The sequence below is a fragment of the Lampetra planeri genome, chromosome 3 (genome assembly GCF_965212315.1).
Source record: "Lampetra planeri chromosome 3, kcLamPlan1.2.h2, whole genome shotgun sequence".
Taxonomy (NCBI): domain Eukaryota; kingdom Metazoa; phylum Chordata; class Hyperoartia; order Petromyzontiformes; family Petromyzontidae; genus Lampetra; species Lampetra planeri.
In genome coordinates this window covers 4,675,107-4,695,053 of record NC_136109.1, presented here as the reverse complement: position 1 = coordinate 4,695,053, position 19,947 = coordinate 4,675,107, and the positions used below count along the sequence as shown (strand labels likewise).

At 47.2% G+C, this 19,947-nt stretch overlaps 1 protein-coding gene across 2 annotated transcripts in view; it reads left to right on the top strand.

Moving 5' to 3' along the window:
* The window catches only part of LOC144736793 (uncharacterized), an 870,278-nt gene that overhangs the window by 728,897 nt on the left and 121,434 nt on the right, over positions 1 to 19,947 (top strand). For both annotated transcript variants that reach the window (XM_078619432.1, XM_078619441.1), the window contains 2 exons: positions 14,892 to 14,936; positions 15,059 to 15,100. In XM_078619432.1, the coding sequence (XP_078475558.1) occupies positions 14,892 to 14,936; positions 15,059 to 15,100 (87 nt within the window). The remainder of the gene's footprint in view (positions 1 to 14,891; positions 14,937 to 15,058; positions 15,101 to 19,947) is intronic.

The following is a 19,947-nucleotide window of genomic DNA, read 5'->3' as shown; positions in this document are numbered from 1 at the left end:
GTGGTGGTACCTGCTATGATGACAGCAGTGCATACTGTGGTGGTGGTACCTGCTATGATCACAACAGTGCATGCTGTGGTGGTGGTACCTGCTATGATTACAGCAGTGCATACTGTGGTGGTGGTACCTGCTATGATCACAGCAGTGCATATTGACTGTGGCGGTACCTGCTCTGAAGACAGCAGTACATACTGTGGTGGTACCTGCTATGATCACAGCAGTGCATACCGACTGTGGTGGTACCTGCTCTGATGACAGCAGTACATACTGTGGTGGTACCTGCTATGATGACAGCAGTACATACCGAGTGTGGTGGTACCGGCTATGATGACAGCAGTACATACTAAGTGTGGTGGTACCTGCTATGATGACAGCAGTACATACTGTGGTGGTGGTGGTGGTGTTACCTGCTATGATGACAGCAGTACATACCGAGTGTGGTGGTACCTGCTACGATGACAGCAGTACATACTGTGGTGGTGGTACCTGCTATGACAGCAGTACGTACCGAGTGTGGTAGTACCTGGTATGATGACAGCAATACATACTGTGGTGGTGGTACTTGCAATGATAACAGCAGTGCATACTGACTGGTGGTACCTGCTATCATGACAGCAGTACATACTGAGTGCGGTGGTACCTGCTATGATGACAGCAGTACATACTGTGGTGGTGGTGGTACCTGCTATGATGACAGCAGTACATACCGAGTGTGGTATTACCTGGTATGATGACAGCAGTACATACTGTGATGGTGGTACCTGCTATGATTACAGCAGTGCATACTGACTGTGGTGGTACCTGCTATGAATACAGCAGTGCATATTGTGGAGGAACCTGCTATGATTACAGCAGTGCATACTGTGGTGGTGGTACCTGCTATGACAGCAGTGCATACTGTGGTGGTACCTGCAATGATAACGGGAGTGCATATTGTGGTGGTACCTGATATGATTACAGCAGTGCATACTGTGGTGGTGGTACCTGCTATGATCACAGCAGTGCATACCGGCTGTGGTGGTACCTGCTATGACAGCAGTGTATACCGACTGTGGTGGTACCTTCTATCACTACAGCAGTGCATACCGACTGGTGGTACCTGCTCTGATGACAGTAGTACAGTACATACTGTGGTGGTACCTGCTGTGATGACAGCAGTACATATTGTGGTTGTGGTACCTGCTATGATGACTGCAGTATATACCCAGTGTGGTAGTACCTGCTATGATGACAGCAGTACATACTGTGGTGGTGGTACCTGCTATGATGACAGCAGTACATACTGACTGTGGTGGTACCTTCTTTGATGACAGCAGTAAATGCTGACGTTATGTATCTTAAATCTAAAAGCAAAATTTGTGAATGTGTGTCTGTTCGAAATGTTAAGCATACTTGGCGACATGCAACCAAGTTTTTTTTAAGCGGGAATAGGTCGATTCTAAAGGAATCTACAACCTTCGATTCCTTTGCACAATTTTAAGAATTGATTCTTGGTGCACTCGGGTTTCAATTTTAATTACTGAGTTTTATTTTCATTGGTATGTTATGTTTTACAGTTTTCAGAAGTTTCTAAATCTATTTTTGCCCCGGGCAGCGCTGGGTATATCGACTCGATAGCACAAAGTCCTCACCTGGCAGAGTGCCGTGATGAGGCCTAAGTCCCAGCCAAAGCCACCGGCCTCGCCTAGATTGCCCAGCCAGCCGACGCTGGGGCTGGGCCGCTACCCCCCCTACCCCCCGCGCTACAAAAATCCTGTCTAAGCGCTTTAATTTTAGTATCTAGCGAGCCTATGCAACACATTGGGGTCGGGGGGGGAGAGAAGATGACGTGACACTTTGATGAATTTACCTCAGCGTCACGTGTACATATTTTTGCATTTAGAACGCGAATGAGAAATGGCCCCAACCCTGCAGCGACGGCGTGCGCGCGTTGCCAGGGGCAACTCCCGTCAGCGTTTCGCGCATGAGCAACAGCGTGCTTTGTCGCGCTAGATGGCAAAAGTAAATAAATTAATAAAGTTTAAGCGCACAAAAACGCGATTGTAACCACTTTAAAGTTGACGGATGGTAAATCAATTTATAACATTTTTGACATGCGTTTTTCTGGATTTTGTTGTTGTTATTCTGTCTCTCACTGTTCAAATAAACCTACCATTAAAATTATAGACTGATCATTTCTTTGTCAGTGGGCAAACGTAAAAAATCAGCAGGGGATCAAATACTTTTTTTCCCTCACTGTAGTTTATATGTTGATGTTTAAACATAATACAGGCGGTCTGTGGTTAACAGTCAGATTTACAACGATCCACATTTATGACATTTATGTAACAAAAATTTTGGTGGCCTATGGCTGCCTTATTCTAGCTCCTGCCTGCCATAACATACATTTCTACTCTATTGTACGTATGGTGTGTCGGCATATATGCCTACAAAGTACATGTATTTTCTTTAGGGGGGGAGTGTAGTGAAATTTTTTTTAGGGGGGGGGTGTAGTGAATTTTTTTTTGGGGGGGGGGGTCGACAATTAAAAAAAACCTGTTGGATCAGCTTTTTACCCCCACATCTGAGGGGTCCACTTTATTTAACTTTTTGATTGAGGCTTTCTGAAAGGCTCTCATCATTTAGTTAATGGACAAACAGAATGGTTGGGCTTTTATAATAGATGCCACCATAGATCGAGTTATGATGCAGAAACTTGATTTTACGCATTATCTGATGTCTCCGAACACATTTGAACAGTCAGCCTGGTTTCCGATGTGACTTGGTGCGGAGCTTCTGTTATTCTCAAGTTCGTCCGTTCATTCGTTTCTTAGTCCGATTGTCCTGGTAACGCTGGCAGCGGCAACATGTTGAGTAAGGCGGTCCAGACCTCCCTTTCCCTGGTGACAGACTCTAGCTCTTCTTGGGGAATTCCCAGGCATTCCCAGGCCAGCCAAGCGACGTAGTCCCGCCAGCATGTCCTGGGCCAGCTCCAGGGTCTTCTCCCAGTGGGATATGCCTGGTAGAGTTCCAGGGGGAGTCTACCGGGGAGCATCCTTACCAGGTGCCCGAACCACCTCTCGATCCGGAGGAACAGCGGCTCGACTCTGAGGCTCTCCCAGATTACCGAGCTCTTCACCCAATCATGGAGAGTGAGCCGGACAACGCTGCGGAGAACCCTAATTTTAGCCTCTTGTACCCGTGATCTCATCCTTTTGGTCATTACCCAAAGCTCATGACCATAGGTGAGGGTGGGAACATAGATCAACCTGTAAACCACAAGCTTTGTTCAAGAGTTCGGCTCCTGCTTCACTACCACGGAATGGTACAGCACCCGCATCACTGCAGATGCCGCACCAATCCACCGACCAATCTCTCGCTTCCACTTACCATCACTCGTAAAAAAGACCCCGATGTACCTTAACTCCTCCACCCAGGGCAGCTGTACCCCCTTTACCTGGAGATACTCTCCATACCTCGGCTGTGCCTTGATATCCTGTCCATGAAAATCACTAACATGAGTGGAGACAAGCCGCACCCTTGGTGGAGTCCAACATCACAATGAACGACTTTGATTTAACACCAAGAATACAGACTCAGCTCTCACTGCGGGAATAGAGGGACTGGATAGCATGCACAAGCCGAAAAGGTACATCATACTCCCGCAGCACCTCCCACAACACATTCTGGTGAATATGATCATATGCCTTCTCCAAGTCTACAAAGCAGAGGTAGACTAGAGAATTACACTCCCATGACCTCCAAATATTTGTGAGAGGGAAAAGAGCTGGATCACTGTTCCACAACCCTGACGGAATCCGCATTGTTCCTCCTGAATCTGAGGCTCGACCACCAGGCGCAGCATCCTCTCCAGAACTCTGGCATAGACTTTACCTGGGACGCAGAGGAGTGTAATCCTTCTGTAGTTGGAGCACCCTCTGGTTCCCTTTATTAAAAATGCGGACCACGACCCCAGTTTGCCAATCCAGAGGTACTGTACCCACCTTCCATGCAACATTGAAGAGGCGTGTTAACCACTACTCCTACACTGTCCAGCACTTCCTACAAACTATGGTCCAATCTCGTCCACCCAAACAGCTTTGCTGCTACGAAGGCCCTTGACTGCCTCAGCGACTTCAGCAGCCGTGATGGATCCAACCCTCCCAGTTGTTTCCAAGGCTGGCTCCTGAGAGGAGGGCATGTCCACTGGGTTGAGGAGCTCATCAAATTATTCCGTCCACCTCTCAACTATCTCCTTTGTTGAGCTCAATGTTACGCCACTCTTACTGAGAACATCCTGGGCCATGTCCTGTCGACCACTCTTAAGGCGTCGAATGGTTTTTCAGAACATCTTTGAGGTTGCCTGGTAGTCCCTCTTCATTCCCTCTCCAAACTGTTCCCACGCCCGGGCTTTCGCTTCAGTGACTGCTGCAGTTGCCGCCCTCTTGGCAAGCCGGAACCTCTCATTCGATTTCGGAAACCTTTTTCCTAGCATAGCTCGGGAATGCCTCCTTCAACTTGCAGCTTCCCTCACCACTGGTGTCAACCAGCGGATCCTAGTTTTGCCGTCATGACAGGCACCAGCTGCCTTCAGGCCACAGTTTTCACTGCTGCATCCACAATCGAGGTCCTAAGCATCGTCCACTCAGCCTGAATTTCCACGACCTCTCCGCGAGTGCAGGAGACATTTTCTCGAAGGCAGAAGTTTAAATATTTCTGCACTGGGTCTTCCACCAGACGTTCCCAGAAAACTCGTACTATTCACTTGGACCTTCAACATCTACCTGGTCGGTGCCCCAAGCGTCAGATCCAACTTACCACCAAGTGGTGATCAATTGACACCTCGGACCCTGTCTTCACCCGAGTGTCCAGAACATACTGCCTTAGGTCCGATGATACAACTATAAAGTCAATCATTGACCTTCGGCCCAAGGTGCTCTGGTACCAAGTACACTCATGAGCATCCTTGTGTTCGAACATGGTGTTTGTTAATGACATTCGGGTTCAGATCAGGTGAGCCATTCCTCCAAATCAGGCCTCTCAAGGTATCTCCATTTCCCACCTGAACATTGAAGTTACACAGTAAGACTATGGATTCGGTAGGTGGCACTCTGCCAAGCACTGCACCCACCATCTCCAAGAATGCCAAATACTCTGAACCAATGTTTGGTGCATAAGCACAGACAACAGGCAGATGTTTCCTAACTGAGATCCATAGTCTCATTGAGGCGACCCTCTCATCTACTGGGATAAACTCCAACTGAACAGCACCCAGCCGGGGGCTTTTGAGTATCCCCACACCTGCCCGGGGCCTCTCACCAGGGGTTACTCCGGAAAAGGAGAGAGACCACCCCCGATCGAGAATTTTTTTTCCAGTGCCAACGCTGTGTGGAGGAGAGACCGACTATATCTAGTTGGTACCTTTTCACCTCCTCCACCAGCTCTGGCTCCTTCCCCCCCAGTGACGTGACATTCCACATCCGAATAGCTAATGTCCATCAACAACATCCAGTCTGTCTGAGACAATGCCTCTCCATTCCATGCTGGCATCGTACCCGCCCCTAACCCTTCTTCCAAGGGATGGTCGGCCCACAGGATAGGGCCATGTAGCCAATTTGGGCTGGGCTCGACTGAGTTACATGGGTGACCCGGCCACTAGCTGCTTGCCGGCGAACACCACCGCCAGGCCTGGCTCCAGGGGTGTGTCCCGGTATCCCTTGTTTGGACAAGTTCCTCTGATCTTGGTGTTTTGTAACCATTCGTTAGGAGATTCTTTTTGGACCGTTATTTGTCTGGAACCTCCTCCAGACTTGTTTGCCAAGGGAGACCCTACTCTTAGTTCTTTCGGTAAAGTCACGTAGGTAAAAAATGAAATTAAAATTAATAAAATTAAAATAATAAAAAATCACGACGTTTCGGAGGCAACACAAGACTCCGTCATCAGGTGGGACCGTCACAGCCAGATTTGCTGTATCAAGTGAGGCAGGGATTCCAAGATGCAAGTTCTTAAATGCAAGTTAAGGGGGAGGAGAGGGGGGGGAGCTTATCAGAATGTGGTAGCCAATGAATGGAACGTATCGGGAGGGGGGGGGGGCGGGGCTAAAAGAGAGCACGAGGTGCACGAGGTGCACGTAGACGTGTTTGTGCGCAAGTCCCTGTTGGTGCACGTGATAATGTATTGGAAGGGGGGGGGGGGTGGCGGGGCTAAAAGAGAGCACGAGGTGCACGTGTACGTGGACATGCCTGTGCACAAGCACCTGTTGGTGCACATGATAGAAGAGAACGAAAATGCCCATGTTGTTTATACCAGTGTTGGTTGACAATAAAGAGAGTACTGTTAAACGCTGGGGATGTTAACACTCGGTAAAGTAAAATAGTGCCTGTCAGATAAGATGGTCCAAAAATGTGTAGTTAAATCTTTTTTTGCATGGTGAATAACATCTTTCCAATGATTACTAAGTTTGTACCCATCATCACGGTTGAAATTATGTCTGTGTTTGTATATCTGAATGGCTTCGTGTACAAACCTTTGATGGTAGCCAGAGGGTTTGCAGAGCACCTTGGTCTCGGAAAAAACAATATCATGAGAGCCCACCGCGTTGTAGCAATGATCAGCAGCGGCGGAAGACTCGATTTTGCCGTGTTTCAAATCTGACTTGTGCTCGCGGACACGATCAGAGACATGACGTTTCGTTTCCCCAATGTAACAATCACCACAGCTGCAACTCAGTTTATAGACTCCAGGGTATTGCAAGTCAGGGATGACATCCTTCACAGATGGAATTAGATCACGGATTTTATGTACTGTACTGAATCGGACTTGGATCTTATGTTTGTTTAGAATTTTGGAGATCTTTTTGGTCACGCCTGCTATGTATGGCAACGTTATAGTTTTGAGCGGAGTTTCAAGTGGCTGTTTCTGTATGGTGGGAGAAACAGCTTGGCGGATGGTGCGGTCAGAGTATCCGTTCATCCTGAGGGCCCGATGTACATGTCTTAATTCACTGGCCAGGTGGTGTTGGTCAGAAATGCCATGAGCTCTGTGGTATAGCGTTTTGATGAGATAATTCTTTTGAGATGGGTGGTGGTGGGAATCCGGTTTCAAGTAGGAATCTGTGGGTGGCTTTCCTGTAGACAGAATGTCCCAAGGATCCGTCAGGTCTCCTCTCAAACAGAATATCTAAGAATGGTAGTTTGCCATCTTTCTCTACTTGCATGGTGAATCTGATGGATGGGTGTCTGGAATTGATGTGGTCCAAGAAGTGGTTCAATGCTGGGAGGCCATTTGGCCAAATGACGAAAGTATCATCCACATACCTCTTCCACAGGGAAGGACACAAGGTGGGTGTCTGGATGGCGTCTGATTCAAACTTTTCCATGAACATGTTGGCTATCACTGGTGACAAGGGGGAGCCCATAGGGGTACTCTCATTCTGTTTGTAGAAGGTGCCATTCCAGGTAAAATAAGTGTTGGTGAGGGGAGACCCTACCAGGAGTCCAAGACTCCAGGCTGCATAGATTCAAGGGTCATTGGAACACACAAACCCCATCGCCATGATAAGGTTATGATCCTTCAAAACCTTATTGTGGTGTTTTTGTTAAATATGGGTGATAAATGGAAAAACACATCGGAAGGTTATGTTTCTATTGTTTCTACTGTCTACGAGGTCCTATTTATTAGGATTCGATTTATGACTGAATTTCCAGGAACATTAAAACAGAGACCGCCAATATACGTCAAAGTGGAGACTGCCTATACATGTGTAGGGACATAGAATGGGTCACTACGGCGCGTAGCGCTGTTACCGACAGAGAGGGGAATTGTTGGTGAAGCAGCCGATCTGCCAGTAGAGCATGCAATGCCATGGAATGGGTCACTAGGGCGAGTAACGCTGGTTGCTGGCAGAGAGGGGCATCTGAGGAAATAACAGCCCGGTTGGCTAACAGGGCACGTGATGGGCCGGGGTAAGGGATGTAGGGCCAATGTGATAGAGGGGACACGTGGGGCATAGCCCAGGCCACGCCAGGGGGCATAAAAGAGAGGTCCCGAGGCGGGATCGCGGCTGTCTTTGGAATGGAACCCGTCGTGCTACGTCTTCGTCTCCTCGGCGTTGTGGGTCAGGCAGCATGCGGGCTGTCCTGACCCGTCTTGTAGTTATTCTGTGGTGTGTGAACAGAAGTGTTTAAGTGTAGAATAAATGTATGTGCCTGCTACTATTAGTGTCTCTGAAGTGACCCACTACACATGTTTATGCCTCTGTAACCCTATTTTCCTCATAAGTATTAATACTAATTAATTTAATATTTGTGCTTTACACGAGTTTACTGTATGCTTTAGATTATCAAACATATATCACAATGCTGAATTTCAATATTTTGTCGATTTTTACATCATTGTGCCTACTGAATCGACAATGTATAAAATACACTGCTATTTTATACACTGCTATTTTATACATTTTCATTCCTGTTTGGACAGTGTGAACGATGCATTGCTGTGCTCTGGCATCCATAGACCCACTTTCCCTCCACAATTCAGGACACCATCTTCATCGTGGCACAGTGTGTATGGGGAATTAAATAATTAAAATAAGACACATTCGACCATGTTAATTGTCGAAAAATCCATTTGTGAACTACTTTATTTCAAATATGATGAGAGTTGCTTACTTAGGATTGCTTCATTAGTCTGTGTTGGCAGCATTAATGTAAGCCCACGTCTACAGCCTGTTTTCTGTTTTTTTTATATCTACCCCGGATTGTAGTGGCCTGCTCGGCAGACTGTAGTTCCGTGCCTCTTCCTCTGACTCTGGGCCTGGCTAACTTCACGTGGATAGTGAGACCAAAAGCCAAAGCAGTTTCTGTTTGGCCAGCGGGAGTGGTCTAAGTGGATGTGGTACAGGCTAGAGAAGAGGTGATGTGATATAGGAGAATGTGGAGCTGATAGGACTTGCCAATGGCTATTATCAGCGGTGTTAAAACTTGCTCTATGATGGAAGCCTGTGAAGGATGCTACCAAAAGCCACGGAAGGTGGAGGAGTGATGCCGATGACAATGAGGGGAGTGCCAGGTGTCTAAAACGCAGCAAATTGGCACAGTGGTGAGCACAGGTGGTGCATGTAATATGAATAGAAAACAAATCAGTTTTATTTTCACTTGGCTTGAGTCCTGATGCTGGCTTGTTTGTCGGAAGGGCACAATGAGTAACTACAATTGCACACACATAAAGGGCATGTGCGCAGCACGCACAAATACCAAAACCCACCACCATTAAATGAAGGTGACATCACCACAGCACTTGTGCCAGACCAGGTGCACTTTGAGGCCATGCGAATTGTCGAAAGCTCGCTGACACCAGGTCATGGAACAGACCCAGGTGCCATGGGTTGGCTGACTGTGATGACTGGCAGATGCACCAGCTGTATCTCCTACTGTGCCAACTTGTATATTTTAGCCAACCAGCACTCCACTCATTGATGTGAGAGTCGCATCCTCTGCCCTCAGTTGTTGTTGGAGCACAACTGCCTTTAACTGGCCAGTATTATCCTTCACGAGCCTCCTCCATAGAGGACGATCTTCGCACCGTTGCTACCGGTCTTCGGCAAGTCCACTCAGCTGCACATCCTCCCGTACCGCTTCAGTCCATCTCTTTTCAGCCCATGTTGTGCCTGTTTAGCCCCCTCTATCCAGCCAAAGAGAAGCTTCTGGGGCATGCGATGATTAGGCATGCGGTGATTGGGCATGCGGGCTACATGACCCAGCCAATGCAGCCTTGCCTGCCGGAGGAGCGCACTGATGGGAATGTGTCTAGATCTTTCAAGGATTTGTGAGCTCTTCACACAATCCAGGCTAGTTAAACCCAGGATGGATCGTAGGCAGGCCAGCCTGAATGTTTCTAACCAGCGCAGATTTTTCCAATAGAGGGGTCCACGTTTCAGAACCATAAAAAAGGGAGGGCATAACCGTCACTGAGAAGGCCCAAAGTTTTGTGTGGAGAGATATACAAGGTTGCTTCCAAACGGCATTACGCAGCCAATTTAAAGACAATGCCACCTAACTTATTCGGAGTGAGACCTCTGCTGTCAAACGGGAGCTGGTCATAACCATACTGCCCAGGTATGGGAAACTCTGCACTCTCTCCAGAACTGCTCCATCACCAATGGGGAGCCGAGGGGGTGGAGTGTTTGATGGCACAGCATACCGAGGCAGGTACTTAGTTTTGCTGGGGCTGATGGTACCACCCCACCTCTTAGTGGCACACTCCAGGTTCAGCAGCAACTCCAACTCCTCCTCTGAATGAACAGCAATCACCAGATCATCAGTATACATAACACGGTTGACCAATAGTGATAGGGAGTCATCTCTTAACTGCACCCGGGCATCGATCAACCTCCCATTGTATCTGTATCAGATGGACATTTATTCGGTACAGCCATTGAAAGCTTCTTAAGCTACGTGGTCAAAGATGATGTTAAATAATGTGGGAGCCACATGACATCCCTGTTGCGCAACATGATGGACAGGTAATGTCTCAGACTCCCGGCCACGTAGCTTTACCCAGTCCTGCCCACCATCATGAAGGCCCTTAATGATTATGAGCAGAGAATCAGGGACTTCGAAAGCACAAAGAACAGCCCAGAGCCCTGGCCTGTTGATGGTATTATAGGCCTTGACCTGGTAAATAAAGCATAGATATAGGTATTGTTTGAATTCCCTATACCTCTGCTGTAGCAGACGGAGAGAGAATATAGCATCCATACAGGACCGCCTTGGTCTAAAATCACATTGGGGCTCTGCAAACCTCTCCTCAACGTCCCCGGAAAGGTGATGTTGAATAATCCTTGGCAGGACCTTTCCCAGCACACTGAGAAGAGAGATGCCCCTGTAGTTGTTACAATCTTTGCGGTCTTTAAGAGGTGGACCCCACCAGGACATCCTTCCATTCCTGTATAATCCATCCTGCAGTCCATACAGTTGTGATGTCATGTAGGGCAGTCTGCACACAAATAATACCCTCCGTCAGAATTTATCTTAGGAGATCATCTTTGCCTGGCGCTTTTCCTGATCTCAGTCTCCAGATCATCCCTTGTACTACCTCCACAGATGGCACCTCAGCCAACCACTCAGAAGGGGTGTCTCTTTCTGCCATTGTTTGAGGCACGGCAGCTCTAGTAGGGTCGTACTCACTTTGCCACATGATGTTTTCTGGCCGAGGGATTTCCACTTCTCCAATATCTCACAGAAATCATCAGCAAACCTGCAAACTTTGTCCTGGAGGTCGGAGATTGGATCGTCTTTATTTCCCCTAAGGATGGTGGCAGGGTGTGGCACTGCAATGTACTTTTTTGATGGAATTAAATAATTATTTGTGATCGCAGGCTCCTGAGGCAGATTCCATCTCCTCAGCAAGCCATGACCACCATTCATCCTTGCAGCACCACACGACTCTCCGAACCTCTGAGCGAAGGCTGCAGTAAGCCTTTTCATTCACCGACGTGGGATTCTGTAGATGGTGCTTTTTCTCAGCCAGCCGGAACACCTCCTCCATTAGCCAGGGTCTCTAGGGAGGGTTGGACCGCATACCCGAAGCAGCAATTGTAGCTGCATGAGCCACAGTCATTAACGTCGCCAATTTCTCCTCGGCAAGATGAGGGAGGGAGGGACGATGCCAATCCCAGCTGCAAGCAATGATGAAATTATCACTTGCAACTTTAATCAGATAGCTGAGACTAGGCAACTTTTGGTTTGAATGGGGTCCTCGATGGACACCCACCAACAGGAGAGGAAGAATGGCAGGCACATTTTACAGATGACAAGTCAGAGGGCAGATCAGCTCCACGATAGGTCCTGGTGTCAAGGACATGGACTCGCATCCACTACTCCATCTCTATATAGTCCAGCAGATGTTCTTGCTTGGACCCGGCGTGCATTCATGATGTTGTGTGGATGCGCTCATGCCAGAAGAGTGTGTTGGTAATTACGAACCCATGGGCTGCACAGAAGTCTAGCAGCCTCCTACTATTGTTATTGAGCTGATCTGGCCCATGTCTTCAAATCACTCCAGCCCAGGTGCGTCACAACCCACTCGGGCATTCAAGTCACCCAACAGGATAACTATCCCGATGGGCCACTTTAGCCTGCACCTGTGACAGGAGGTCATAGAAGGCATCTGACTCATCGGGCTTGCATGCATCCCTCCACCGATGTTCATCTTCGGTGCAAGCATAAACAATCACCACCATTCCTCACCTCCATAGTAGCCTGGGGCCACTCTTCCACGCCCCCTTAATTATTTTGTTCAGAAGAAGAGCCACACCCTGCTGTTTGGCAGTCTCATGCCCCGAGTAGAGGACTGTCCACCCCTCATGGTGGCAGGAGCCAGAGCCGGTCCATCGGACCTCCTGAAGACCACAGAATTCCAAGTGGTACTGGTCCAGCTCCCGACAGAGGAGTGGCAGCCCCTCCTCCGCAGTGAGCATTCGAACATTCCACGTGGCCACCCACAGTGGCTTTTTGCTGCTTCTGGAGGAACCCCGAGGGTAAGGATTCAGTCTCCTGGCTCTGCCAAATGGCGTTTGACCAGGAGATGTCATAGATTTCTGCCCTCCGTGGCCTCCGGCACAAGCTTCGTTTGATATTTTTTTCGTGGTATAGTGGTAATTTATTTGAAGGTTGAGGGGTTACCAGCCCCTCGTGCCCATCCAGAGCCCCCATTTGGCCGCTGTGGTGGCTACAAACGCCATGAGGAAAATGGCAAATGTAAATTGGCCCTCCCCCCACGGCACTGCTCACCACAGCGTTGCCGTCCGGCACCAATGAGGAGGAAGTTTTGCGGTTCAGTTTGCAAGTGTTAGTTTTTAGTCAATGTATTTAATATTTTATGGAAGCTGGTTCGCAAGTCTGGGTGTTAATAAGCTGAGGACTGCCTATATTTTACTTTGTGGTTTAGTCATAAATAAATTTACGGTAAGGGGTTTACCAGCCACTAGCACCCGTCCAGAGTCCTAATTGGCCACTGTGGTGCCTACTAGCACCATGAGGGTAAAAGTAAATTTAAATTGGCCCTCCTCTCTTGACGCATCCACCACAGTGTTACCGTTCGACACCACCGAGGAGGTAGGGGGTTGTTTTTTGCCGGACTACCGCTCCCCCCACACACACACGCACACACGTGCACACTCACTTTCACACACTCAACAATGACAAAAATCCCCCGTATAGCCTTAACAGACTGCAGGAGCAAGTGGTGTTAGCGAATACGTGTGAAGGCTGGCACGGCACACGAGGGGGGGTGGCAGCCAACACTGCCCAGCTGCCTTTGTCTTTCCAGTGGTGATGTTTATACACCACACCAGGTACTCATTTTGAGGCTTGAGTCAACTTAAGGCAGGCCCAGGACCAGTTCAGCTAATAGTCAATGGTGTTGGCCGTGAGTGGGAATCAAACTCGGGTGGAAACTTTTGTAGCGCAATGCACTAACCGCTGCACTACCGCTCATTTTCACACATGCAATGTCTGCGGGCGTGCACACACACATACAAAAACGTATGCAGTATAGAAGATATTGAAGTGTTAGCTTGCTATAGAATGCATGCACCATACCTCTTCCCTCCTTAACCCCATTCCTGCCTCCTCCTCCTGATCTTTCCTTACTTTGTGTCGCTTGTTAATTCATCTCTCTCCACCTTCAAGTCTGCCATAATTTTTCCTCATCAAAAAAACATTCCCTTGACCCTACCATTCCTGGCAATTATTGCCATATTTCTCTTATAACTTTTCAGAAATTCTGGAATCCCTTGTTCATAAAAGGCTCTCACGCCATATTTATTCACATTCCCTGTTTCCACAATTTCCATCGGGGTTTGTCCTTCATTCTACGGACACAGACCTCAATGTCCAGAACCATCTGACAAATTCCTTCCATGCTGGTCTTTCTTCAATTTTCATTCGTATTGATCTTTCCACATTTGACACTGTTGATCACCCCACCCTTGTTTCCACTCTCTCTGACCTCGGCATCTCTGGCACCCCCTTTCTTGGCTCAAGTCTTACCTTACTTTTCACACTTCCTCAGACTCCTTCAATCAATCTATATCCACACCCTCCCCTCTCATGTAGTGTTCTGCAGAGTTGGGTTCTGGATCCTTTACGATATTCTCTGCATATTTCACCTCTTGAATAAATTATTTCCTCTTTGTGGTTCCTCAGTTTCTTTTCTGGTGATACCCATATTTTCTCCTTTCCTTCATTTACCCCTGACCTTTCCTCTTGTATCCCTTCCTGTCTGGCTGCCATTCAATCATGGATGGCGCTTCAGTATCTCTTTGTCAGTTCTTTGAAAAAGCATTAATTTTCTTTTCGGCTTCTTCCTCTCATCCCGTCCCAATCATCTTTTCTCTCCTGTTTCCTCTGCCTCCACCTTGGTGTCAATTTCGACTCTTCCCCCACTTTTTCCACCCACACCTCCACTACTACTCACATCTGCGACTTTCATCTATTCAACATCAGGAAAATACGCCCTCTCATTTCAATTTCTGCTGCCAAACTCCTGGTTCATCCACTGATTTTTAACTGTTTAGACTACTGCAATTATATTCTTCTGTGTCTCCCTGCCTCTACCCCGACGCCTCTCCAATACATTCAAAAGTGCTTCCGCACAAATAATTTTAAGTTTATCCTTTAATTCTCAAGTCGCCTCTCCTTCAACTCCATTGGCTTCCCGTTTACTGCCATTGTTTTTTCAAGTACCTGATGCTAGTCTTTAATCTCTTCATGGCCCTGCATCGAGGAGCCTGGGTGTTGTAAAATAGAAAGGTGGAGTAAAATGTGAAAGGAGCTGCCGTAGAGTGGGAAGTAAGCAGAATTCGATTATACTTGTTCTATTCTAATGCATACTTTTGTATGTTTTGCAGACGGCATCAAGCATGTTGAAAATACTTGAAAACATGCCTCCTGAGGTAAGTTATTGAAGACATCAGGTTCCAAAAAGAAGCATGTTTCTGAGAATATCTATTGCAATATATTCGTATACACCATTTTAATTTTCTACAACAATTAAAATGTTACGAATATTTTTCAGATTTTGGGGAGTACAATTTCAATGGCATCAAATCTTATGCGGGTAAGTCTGATGTATTCCAATATATTATAATGAAATGCATATGCTCGTTGAGCCCAAAAATACTCACTTGAGACATTCTACTGGTGTGAAGTAATCTTCCTGAATATTTGTTTCCTCATTATGTTTAGTGTATAAAAGTAATTGTTTTTGCAAATTTTGTAAGTTTATTGATTATCAATGCTATAGCGATTATGGTAATGACAAAGTTGTTATTTCAGCATGAGCAATACAGTATCGTGACCATAGCTTTTAAAACAAGTTCAGGCCATACTCTTTGGTTCTTTCGGTAAAGTCACGTAGATATAAAATAAAATAAAAAAATTAAATCACGCCGTTTCGGGCGCAATGCAAGCGTCCGTCATAAGGTGGGACAACCACAGCAAGAAATAATTGCTGAAGTGGGCAAAGGGGCTGCTGTAATAAGAGGCTATATAGGTGAGAGAGGGGGGGAGGAGCCAGGGAGGAGAGACAGAGAGGGGGGGGTGTGGATTAGGGGGAGTGGAGCGCTGCTGAGCGAAGAGCAGCAAGAAGGGATTAAAGGGCGAGCAATGACAAAATGTCGGGGGGGGGGGGGGGGGAGTGGACGGGGCTGGGAGTGGGAGGTTGAAGAGAAACTGGAGATGCGGATATGAAAGCAACACCATAAAACAGTTAAGGTTTTACCTGGTTAATAACATCCTTCCAATGATTGCTCAATTTGTATCCATCTTCTTGGTTGAAGTTATGTCTATGTTTCTACATCTGGATGGCTTCATGAACAAACCTTTGATAGTAGCCCGAAGGTTTGCAGAGTACCTTGGTCTCGGAAAAAAACAATATCATGCGAGCCCACAGCGTTATAACAATGGTCAGCTACAGCAGAGGTATTGGTTCTGCCGTGTTTCAGATCTGCCTTGTGTTCGCGGACACGGTCCGAGACATGTCGTTTAGTTTCCCCAATGTGACTGCTACCGCAGGTACAACTCAGTTTGTAAACTCTAGGATATTGCATGTCAGGAATGACATCCTTCACAGATGGGATTAGATCACGGATTTTGTGTACTGTATTGCATCGGACCTGGATCTTGTGTTTGTTTAAGATTTTGGAAATCTGTTTGGTTACACCTATTATGTATGGTAACATGATCGGCTTCTCAGGGGGTTGTTTCTCCATGGTTGGAGAAACAGCTTTGCGAATAATGCGGTCCGAGTACCCATTCATCTTGAGGGCCTGGTGTACTTGTTCCAGTTCACTGGCTAGGTGGTGTTGGTAAGAAATTCTGTGGGCCCTATGGTGTAGTGTTTTGATGAGAGAATTCTTTTGAGATGGGTGGTGGTGGGAATCCGGTTTCAAGTAGGAATCTGTGGGTGGCTTTCCAGTAGACAGAGTGTCTGAACAAGCTGTCAGGTCTCTTCTCAAACAAAACATTTAGGAATGGTAAATAACCATCCTTCTCCACTTCCAAGGTGAATTTGATGGATGGGTAGAAATGATCAGTCTATAATTTTAATGGTAGGTTTATTTGAACAGTGAGAGACAGAATAACAACAACAATCCAGAAAAACGCATGTCAAAAATGTTATAAATTGATTTACATTTTAATAAGGGAAATAAGTATTTGACTCCCTCTCAATCAGAAAGATTTCTGGCTCCCAGGTGTCTTTTATACAGGTAACGAGCTGAGATTATGAGCAAACTCTTAAAGGGAGTGCTCCTAATCTCACCTTGTTACCTGTATAAAATACACCTGTTCACAGAAGCAATCAATCAATCAGATTCCAAACTCTCCACCATGGCCAAGACCAAAGAGCTCTCCAAGGATGTCAGGGACAAGATTGTAGACCTACACAAGGCTGGAATGGGCTACAAGACCATCGCCAAGCAGCTTGGTGAGAAGGTGACAAAAGTTGGTGCGATTATTCGCAAATGGAAGAAACTCAAAAGAACTGTCAATCTCCCTCGGCCTGGGGCTCCATGCAAGATCTCACCTCGTGGAGTTGCAATGATCATGAGAATGGTGAGGAATCAGGCCAGAACTACATGGGAGGATCTTGTCAATGACCTCAAGGCAGCTGGGACCATAGTCACCAGGAAAACAGTTGGTAAAACACTACGCTGTAAAGGACTGAAATCCTGCAGCGCCCGCAAGGTCCCCCTGCTCAAGAAAGTACATATACATGCCCGTCTGAAGTTTGCCAATGAACATCTGAATGATTCAGAGGACAACTGGGTGAAAGTGTTGTGGTCAGATGAGACCAAAATTGAGCTCTTTGGCATCAACTCAACTCGCCGTGTTTGGAGGAGGAGGAATGCTGCCTATGACCCCAAGAACACCATCCCCACCGTCAAACATAGAGGTGGAAACATTATGCTTTGGGGGTGTTTTTCTGCTAAGGGGACAGGACAACTTCACCGCATCAAAGGGACGATGCACGGGGCCATGTACCGTCAAATCTTGGGTGAGAACCTCCTTCCCTCAGCCAGGGCATTGAAAATGGGTCGTAGATGGGTATTCCAGCATGACAATGACCCAAAACACACGGCCAATGCAACAAAGGAGTGGCTCAAGAAGAAGCACATTAAGGTCCTGTGGAGGGAGCTCAAGGTTCGAGTTGCCAAACGTCAGCCTCGAAACCTTAATGACTTGAGATGTGTGCAAACCTGGTGGCCAACTGCAAGAAACGTCTGACCTCTGTGATTGCCAACAAGGGTTTTGCCACCAAATACTAAGTCATGTTTTGCAGAGGGTCAAATACGTATTTCCCTCATTAAAATGCAAATCAATTTATAACATTTTTGACATCCGTTTTTCTGGATTTTTGTGTTGTTATTCTGTCTCTCACTTTTCAAATAAACCTACCATTAAAATTATAGACTGATAATTTCTTTGTCAGTGGGCAAACGTACAAAATCAGCAGGGGATCAAATACTTTTTTTCCTCACTGTATTAGTGGCACACTCCAGGTTCAACAGCAGCACCTCCAACTCCTCATCTGAGTGAACAGGAAACGCCAGATCATCAGCATACATAATATGGTTGATTAATAAGGAGCCATCCCTCAGCCGCACCCGGGCATCGATCAGCTTCCTATTTTATCTGTACCAGATGGAAATTCCTCCGGTATAGCCATGGAAAGCTTCTCAAACTACGTGATCAAAGATGTTAAATAATTTTTAAGCGAGAGGACATCCTTGGCGCATCCCCAAGGTGAACAGGGAATGGCTCTGACCTGCTGGCCACTATGCTTTACCTGCTCCTAAAGGCCCTTAAATGATTGTGATCAGAAAGTCAGGTACTCCGAAAGCACGAAGAACAGCCCAGAGCCCTGGCCTGTTAATGGTATCATAGGCCTTAACCACGCCAATAAAGCAGAGATGTAGGTCTTGTTGGAATTCTTTACACTTCTGTTGTTGTAGACGGACAGATAATATGGCACCCATCCAGGTCCACCCTTGTATGAAAACACATTGGGTCTCCGCAAGCCTCTCATCAGCGTGCCTGGCAAGGTGATGTTGAATAATCCAGGACCTTTTCCGGCACACTGAGAAGAGAGATGCCCCTGTAGTTGTTACAATATGTGCAGTCCTTAAGAGGCAGACCCCACCAGGGCATCCTTATCTCCCTGCGGAATCCATCCTGTGGTCCAGATAGTTTTCACACAAATGCCACCCTCCCGCAGCTTTTTGCTTGGGAGATCATCTTTACCCGGTGCTTTTCCTGGTCTCAAACTCCAGATTTCCCCTCGTATTTCCTCCACAGATTGCACCTCAGCCAACTACTTAGAAGGGGTGGCTACTTCTGGCAATATTTGAGGCACCGCAGTCCTAGCAGGGTCATCCCGATCTTGCCCCATGATGTTGTTTGAGCTGAGAGAATTGCCCTCAACCAAGACCTCACAGAAATGCTCTGCCAAACTGCAGACCTGTTCCTGGAGGGCATAGATCTGATCACCATTTTTCTCTAACGTATGGAGATTGGTGAGGCGCTGCAAGTTACTTTGATGGGATTAAGAAATGATTTGTGATTGTGGGCTACTGAGGCAATTTCCATCTCCTCAGCCAATGGTCTGCACAGAAGTCTAGCAGCCTCCTACCATTATTATTGAGTCGATCTGGCCCTTTCCTTTAGGAACCTCCAACCCAGGTGTCTGCATCATTACCCACTCGGGCATTTAAGTCATCCTACAGGATTTTTCTATCCCACGGGGCCACTTTAGCCAGCACCTGGGACAGGAGGTTATAGAAGGCATTTGACTATTGCCTTTGTCTGCATCTCTCCATGGATTTTCATCTTCGTTGGGGGCGTAAGCAACCACTACCATTGCTCACCTCTTGTTGATGGGGAGGCGAGTCCACAGTAGCCTGGAACTTATAGCTTCCCACACCTGACCGCCATACTCCCACTGCCCCTTCATTCTTTTGTTCAAAAGAAGTGCCTTTCCCTCTTGTTTGGCAATTTTATGCCCCACGTTGAGAACTGTCCACCCCTCATGAGGACTGGAGCCAGAACCAGTCCACTGGACCTCCTGTATTCCATAAGAGATCCAGGCGGTACCGGTCCATCTCCCGGCAGATGAGTGGCAGCCTCTCCTCTACAACAAGAATCAATTGCAGTGGTCTCTTGTTCCTGGAGGAACCCCGAGAGGGGGGGGGGGGGGATCAATCTGGCTCTGCCAGATGAAGTTTGGCCAAAAGCATCATAAACGCCTGCCCCCCCCTGGGACCTCTCGCATGAGCTTATTTCGGTGTTGTCACCGTGGTGCTTTGCAGAATAAGTGTCAGGTATAGGGGTTACCAGCCCCTCGCACATACTAGATTAGCTATACTCATACTACCACGGCCTCTATGGCGGAGGCTCATGAAGAAT